Source organism: Nerophis ophidion, linkage group LG12, assembly GCF_033978795.1.
Source record: "Nerophis ophidion isolate RoL-2023_Sa linkage group LG12, RoL_Noph_v1.0, whole genome shotgun sequence".
NCBI lineage: Eukaryota > Metazoa > Chordata > Actinopteri > Syngnathiformes > Syngnathidae > Nerophis > Nerophis ophidion.
The window spans coordinates 1,444,163-1,452,049 of record NC_084622.1 but is presented as its reverse complement, the minus strand read 5'-3'; the positions used below and the strand labels follow the sequence as shown (position 1 = coordinate 1,452,049).

The 7,887-nt window shown below is 49.5% G+C and overlaps 1 protein-coding gene across 1 annotated transcript; it reads left to right on the top strand.

Annotated features, from left to right (window-relative positions):
• Positions 1–2,622: 2,622 nt before the first annotated feature.
• On the top strand, positions 2,623–6,549 carry LOC133563731 (follistatin-related protein 5-like). The gene is given in 7 exon segments (XM_061918032.1): positions 2,623–2,640; positions 4,048–4,125; positions 4,127–4,798; positions 5,614–5,786; positions 5,788–6,036; positions 6,038–6,254; positions 6,256–6,549. Coding segments are annotated over 7 exon segments (1,650 nt in total). The 3' UTR covers positions 6,499–6,549.
• Positions 6,550–7,887: the final 1,338 nt, after the last annotated feature.

The window sequence follows — 7,887 nt, the reverse complement described above, 5'->3', positions numbered from 1 at the left end:
CAGCATCAATAAATTATATGTAATACCTTTGAATAAAATATTCATAGTTTGACTCGGGGAGCTTCAGCTGCAAATCTGTCATTGATTGCAATGTTTTCTGAGCGAGCAAGTTAGGTAATGAACAGTTTGTCATAGGTAAGTCCTGTAAATGTGTCCATGGGCACAATCACTACCTACTAATGAGGGAGGGGGACACTTCTAACATGTAGTAAATAATGAGTGGCTTTAAAAGCTTCAGGTCAAGTCAAGTCAAGTCAACTTTATTTGTCAATTTCTTTACATGTAAAAACATACAAAGGAATCTAAATTTTGTTTCGCACTCTCCCATGCGTAGACAAAAAGAAAAGAAAACCCAACAGTAAAGTGCAACGTGACAATATATATATAGTTCCTGTTGTTTTTAAATAGGATATGGCTGTAAACAATGAGTGTTTCATCAGAAGTGCAAATACAGGTGCTGGTCATATTATCAGAATATCATGAAAAAGTTGATTTATTTCATTAATTCCATTTAGAAAGTCAAAGTTGTAGAATGTATACATTCATTCCAAACAGACTGATACATTTCAAGTGTTTTTTGCCAAAAAGGAGATGATTATAGCTGACAACCAATGAAAACCCAAAATTCAACATCTCAGAAAATTAGAATATGGTGAAAAGGTCAGATATTGAAGACACCTGGTGCCACACTCTAATTAGCTAACTAACTCAAAACACCTGGAAAAGCCTTTAAATGGTCTCTCGTTTTGATTCTGTATGACACACAATCATGGGGAAGACTGCTAACTTGACAACTGTCCAAAAGATGACCATTGATACTTTAAAGAAGGAGGGCAAGACACAAAAGGTCATTGCCAAAGAGGTTGGATGTTGCCAGAGCTCTGTGTCCAAGCACATTAACAGAGAGGCGAACGGAAGACAAAGATGTGGTAGAAAAAGGTGTACAAGCAAGAAGGATAACTGCGCCCTGGAGAGGATTGTCAAACAAAACCGATTCATAAATGTGGGGGAGATCCACAAAGAGTGGACTGCAGCTGGAGTCAGTGCTTCAAGAACCACCACGCACCGACGTATGCAAGATATGGGCTTCAGTTGTCACATTTCTTGTGTAAAGTCACTCTTGAATAAGAGACAACGTCAAAAGCGTTTCGCCTGGGCTCAAGACAAAAAGGACTGGACTGCTGCTGAGTGGTCCAAAGTTATGTTTTCAGATGAAAGGAAATTTTGTAAACTCCTTTGGAAATCAAGGTCCCAGAGTCTGGAGGAAGACAGGAGAGGCACAGAATCCACGTTGCCTGAAGTCCAGTGTCAAATTTCCACAATGGGTACTGGTCTGGGGTGCCATGTCATCTGCTGGTGTTGGTCCACTGTGTTTCCTGAGGTCTAGGGTCAATGCAGCAGTCTACCAGGAAGTTTTACAACACTTTATGCTGCCTGCCGCGGACCAATTTTATGGAGGTGAAGATTTCATTTCCCAACATGACTTGGCACCTGCACACAGTGCCAAATCTACCAGTACCTGGTTTAAGGACCATGGTATCCCTGTTCTTGATTGGCCTGCAAACTCACCTGACCTTAACCCCATAGAAAACTTATGGGGTATTGTGAAGCGGAAGATGTGAGATGCCAGAGCCAACAATGCTGAAGAGTTGAAGGCCACTATTAAAGCAACCTGGGCTCTCATAACACCTGAGGAGTGCAACAGACTGGTCGACTTTATGCCACGCCGTATTGCTGCAGCAATTCAGGCAAAAGGAGCTGCAACTAAATATTGATTGCCGTACATGCTGAAACTTTCCATGTTCATACTTTTCAGTTGGCCCACATTTCTAAAAAATATGTTTTGGTACTAGTCGTAACTAATATTCAAATTTTCTGAGATACTGAATTTGGGATTTTCAGTAATTGTCAGTACTAATCATCCAAATTTAAAGAAATAAACATTTAAAATATATCACTATGTGTGTAAAGAATTGATATAATATGTAAGTTTCACATTCTGAATATAATTACTGAAATAAATCAACTTTTTCATGATATTCTAATAATATGACCAGCACCTGTACTTATGAAATAGCAGCAGATGTGTGCAATTTTGCATAGTCATTTTTTCTGTGGTTCATGGGATTTAGAGTTCAGGTTGTTCCGGGGAGGGGGATTTCAAAGTCCTGACAGCCTGTTGGATCGGGCTGAGGATTGAGGGGGTATCGCGGGGGGTGAGAGAGAGTTCAGCAGCCTAACAGCCTGGTGGTGAAAGCTGTTGGTGAGTCTGGTGGTACGAGAGCGAGGCTCTTGTATCTTCTTCCAGAGGGAAGGAGGCTGAACAGGTTGTGTGCGGGGTGGCTTGCGTCACTCACAATTGTGAGTGCTTTGCGGGTGAGGCGGGTGGTGTATAAGTCCTGAAGAGATGGGAGTGGTGCACCAATGATTTTCCCAGCTGTTTTCACGATGCGCTGCAGGTCTCTCCTGTTGTACTGAGTGTAGCCCCCGCCCCACACAGTCATGCAGCTAGAAAGGATGCTTTCAATGGTGTCCCTGTAAAAAGTGGTCAGGATGGGTGGTGGAGCACTTGCCCGCTTTAGTTTTTGCAGGAAGTAGAGGGCCTTCTTGGTAGCTTGTATCATGGCTGCACAAAGTGCAGTAAAAAGAAAAACATCTATATAAATATATATCATGAGTTATCACGCTACTTGGAGAAGGCATTCGACCGTGTCCCTCGGGAAGTCCTGTGGGGAGTGCTCAGAGAGTATGGGGTATCGGACTGTCTGATTGTGGCGGTCCGTTCCCTGTACGATCAGTGCCAGAGCTTGGTCCGCATTGCCGGCAGTAAGTCGAACACATTTCCAGTGAGGGTTGGACTCCGCCAAGGCTGTCCTTTGTCACCGATTCTGTTCATAACTTTTATGGACAGAATTTCTAGGCGCAGTCAAGGCGTTGAGGGGTTCCGGTTTGGTGACCGCAGGATCAGGTCTCTGCTTTTTGCAGATGATGTGGTCCTGATGGCTTCATCTGACCGGGATCTTCAGCTCTCGCTGGATCGTTTCGCAGCCGAGTGTGAAGCGACCGGAATGAGAATCAGCACCTCCAAGTCCGAGTCCATGGTTCTCGCCCGGAAAAGGGTGGAGTGCCATCTCCGGGTTGGGGAGGAGACCCTGCCCCAAGTGGAGGAGTTCAAGTACCTAGGAGTCTTGTTCACGAGTGAGGGAAGAGTGGATCGTGAGATCGACAGGCGGATCGGTGCGGCGTCTTCAGTAATGCGGACGTTGTACCGGTCCGTTGTGGTGAAGAAGGAGCTGAGCCGGAAGGCAAAGCTCTCAATTTACCGGTCGATCTACGTTCCCATCCTCACCTATGGTCATGAGCTTTGGGTCATGACCGAAAGGATAAGATCACGGGTACAAGCGGCCCAAATGAGTTTCCTCCTCTCCCTTAGAGATAGGGTGAGAAGCTCTGCCATCCGGGAGGAACTCAAAGTAAAGCCGCTGCTCCTTCACATCGAGAGGAGCCAGATGAGGTGGTTCGGGCATCTGGTCAGGATGCCACCCGAACGCCTCCTTAGGGAGGTGTTTAGGGCACGTCCAACCGGTAGGAGGCCACGGGGAAGACCTAGGACACGTTGGGAAGACTATGTCTCCCGGCTGGCCTGGGAACGCCTCGGGATCCCCCGGGAAGAGCTAGACGAAGTGGCTGGGGAGAGGGAAGTCTGGGTTTCCCTGTTTAGGCTGTTGCCCCCGCGACCCGACCTTGGATAAGCGGAAGATGATGGATGGATGGATGGAGTTATCACGCTAATTTGCTTTGTCACCTATAACACAAAGCTAAAATGTTTGGTGGACAAAATGAGACAAAGAAGGAGTGGCATAAAACACGCTTTTCTGTGGCAGCGTCGGAGAAAGTTGTACATGTAAACAAAACCACGATGAGTTCAAGGATCGTTGAAATTAGTAGGACAAAACAGTGCTTATAAATTCAGACTCATTCAAGGAAGAACAGCAAGCAGACAGAACAGCGAGATCCACTCGACAAGTTTTTCCAAACACACCAAAGGACTTTGGCGACGACGGCTCCCTGTACTTCACCAAGGTGACCACCAGCCACGTGGGCAACTACACCTGCCACGCCGATAGGCTACGCCGCGCTCTCCCAGACGCACACGCTGCACGTCCACGTGCCCCCCGTCATCCGGGTGTACCCAGAGAGCCAAGCCAGGGAGCCGGGCGTCACCGCCAGCCTGCGCTGCCACGCTGAGGGCATCCCACGCCCCCTGCTGGCCTGGCTGAAGAACGGCATGGACATCACACCCAAGCTGTCCAAGCAGCTCAGCCTGCAAGCTAACGGCAGCGAGGTGCACATCAGCAACGTGCGCTTCGAAGACACCGGCGCCTACACCTGTGTCGCCAAGAGCGAGGCGGGCGTGGACGAGGACATCTCATCGCTGTTTGTGGAGGACTCGGCGCGCAAAACCCTGGCCAACAACTTGTGGCGGGAAGAAGGGCTGGGCATCGGAAACATGTTCCACGTGTTCTACGAGGACGGCATCAAAGTCATGGAGCCCGTAGCCTGTGAGATCCAGCGCCATATAAAACCCAGCGAGAAGCTCCTGGCCCTGCAGGAGGAGTTGTGTCCTGTCTCAGAAGATGACATCATCCAGCAGTGTGTGTGGTCCTCAGCGGTCAACGTTAAAGACAAGTTTATTTATGCCACACAGCCGACCTTGGATCGAGTGCTCATTGTGGACATCCAGTCCCAGAAGGCTATTCAGACGGTCAGCACCGACCCTTACCCTGTGAAGCTTAAGGTTTTACTACTTACGTATAAAATACTACACGGTCTAGCTCCAGCCTATCTTGCCGATTGTATTGTACCACATGTCCCGGCAAGAAATCTGCGTTCAAAAGACTCCGGCTTATTAGTGATTCCTAGAGCTCAAAAAAAGTCTGCGGGCTATAGAGCGTTTTCCGTTCGGGCTCCAGTACTCTGGAATGCCCTCCCGGTAACAGTTCGAGATGCTACCTCAGTAGAAGCATTTAAGTCTCATCTTAAAACTCATCTGTATACTTTAGCCTTTAAATAGACCTCCTTTTTAGACCAGTTGATCTGCCGCTTCTTTTCTTTCTCCTATGTCCCCCCCTCCCTTGTGGAGGGGGTCCGGTCCGATGACCATGGATGAAGTACTGACTGTCCAGAGTCGAGACCCAGGATGGACCGCTCGTCGGGACCCAGGATGGACCGCTCGCCTGTATCGGTTGGGGACATCTCTACGCTGCTGATCCGCTTGAGATGGTTTCCTGTGGACGGGACTCTCACTGCTGTCTTGGAGCCACTATGGATTGAACTTTCACAGTATCATGTTAGACCCGCTCGACATCCATTGCTTTCGGTCCCCTAGAGGGTGGGGGTTGCCCACATCTGAGGTCCTCTCCAAGGTTTCTCATAGTCAGCATTGTCACTGGCGTCCCACTGAATGTGAATTCTCCCTGCCCACTGGGTGTGAGTTTTCCTTGCCCTTTTGTGGGTTCTTCCGAGGATGTTGTAGTCGTAATGATTTGTGCAGTCCTTTGAGACATTTGTGATTTGGGGCTATATAAATAAACATTGATTGATTGATTGAAGCTGCACTACGACAAGCCCCGGGACCAGGTGTGGATCCTCAGCTGGGGGGACCGGCAGAAGAACTACCCCACCCTGCAGGTGATCAGTCAGGCCAGTGGGAAAGTCTCCCATCACGCCGTCCACACGCAGCCGGTGGAGCGACGCGTGGACCGAGTGGACGACTTCTTCATCCCCCCCGTCCGGCCTCATCGCCATCCACGTCAGATTCGGTCTCATCTTTCACCGAAATGAGCCTGTCCTCCACAAGATGGACTTGGAGGCGCTGGCCTACGTGCGTAACATCAGCCTGCGGGATTTCAACTGCGTGCCGAAGTCCGCGGCCTACACCCACCTGGGCGGGTACTACTTTGTCGACTGCCAGCCCGACTCCACCGGCGCCGCTCGGCCTCAGATCATCGTGGACGGGGTGACGGACGCCGTGGTCGCCCTACGTGTCCCCGGACGGCCGCTACCTGGTCACCGTGGACGACGGCAACGGGCTGATGAGGATCCAGACCGTCTCGGAGCGAAGGGGCATCGGGGCGCCGTACGACATCCACACCAACCTTCACATCTCCGACCTGGCCTTCCAGCGCTCCTTCACCGAGGCGCAGCGGTACAACGTGTTCGGGAGCTCCGGCCGACAGACCGACGTTCTTTGCCGCTGCTGAGCTCAGCAGCGGCAAAGTGAAGATGATCAAGAGCTTGAAGGATCCCATCAAGGCGTACGAGTGGCCGTGGAGCAGCAAGAACCGGGTGGTACTCGGCGGCGGCGTCTTCGGCCAGTACCTCATGACCCCGTCCAGGGAGTCCCTCTTCATCCTGGACGGGCGGCTCAACAAGCTCAACTGTGAGATCACCGGCGTCGCCAAGGGCAACGTGCTGGCCTGGGTGGGAGAGTCTTAGATCCCCAACCAGTTTTTCTTTCCCCAGAGAACGTACCGTTGCACTGAATTTACCGTCATCACCGATTTTTAGGAATTGCTGGAGATCGAAAAACCAGAAACAAAGGTAATAAACCTACAAACCCCGTTGGGAAATTTTGTTAGATGCAAATATAAACGGAATGCAAAGATTTGCAAATATTTTCAACCCGTATTCAGTTGAATATGCTACAAACCAGTGCCACCCACACTGGTTTAAATGTACCTTAGATATTGGGTTTCACTATGTAAAGCACTTCGAGTCACTAGAGAAAAGCGCTATATAAATATAATTCACTTCACTTCACAGTCTGGTACACAGTCTGGTCCGCGGTCTGGTCCGCGGTCTGGTCCGCGGTCTGGTCCGCGGTCTGGTCCGCAGTCTGGTCCACAGTCTGGTCCACAGTCTGGTCTACAGTTTGGTCTTATCTGGTCCGTAGTCTGCTGTGATGATGTTCTGGAACACACTTTTACTCCAACAGAAGTGGACTCAAGTGGTCCAAGAACCAATAATAGGTGTTCTCCTGTTGCATCATTTTACATGGCCCGCCACATTTTATATGGGCGGCATAGCTCGGTTGGTAGAGCGGCCGTGCCAGCAACTTGAGGGTTGCAGGTTTGATTCCCGCTTCCGCCATCCTAGTCACTGCCGTTGTGTCCTCGGGCAAGACACTTTACCCACCTGCTCCCAGTGCCACCCACACTGGTTTAAATGTAACTTAGATATTGGGTTTCACTATGTAAAGCGCTTCGAGTCACTAGAGAAAAGCGCTATATAAATATAAAATATAATTCACTAAAGAACTCCGGCTTATTAGTGATTCCCAGAGCCCCCCAAAAAAGTCTGCAGGCTATAAAGAGTTTTCTATTGGGGCTCCAGTACTCTGGAATGCCCTCCCGGTAACAGTTCGAGATGCTACCTCAGTAGAAGCATGTAAGTCTCATCTTAAAACTCATTTGTATACTTTGGACCAGGGGTAGGGAACCTATGGCTCTAGCGCCAGATGTGGTCTTTTGATGACTACATATGGCTCTCCATCCATTTTCAACTGCTTATTCCCTTTTGGGGTGGCGGGGGGCGCTGGCGCCTATCTCAGCTACAATCGGGCGGAAGGCGGGGTACACCCTGGACAAGTCGCCACCTCATCGCAGGGCCAACACAGATAGACAGACAACACTCACACTCACATTCACACACTAGGGCCAATTTAGTGTTGCCAATCAACCTATCCCCAGGTGCATGTCTCAGATAATTATATTTATATAGCGCTTTTCTCTAGTGACTCAAAGCGCTTTACAAAGTGACACCCGATATCTAAGTTCCATTTAAACCAGTGTGGGTGGCACTGGGGGCAGGTGGGTAAAGTGTCTT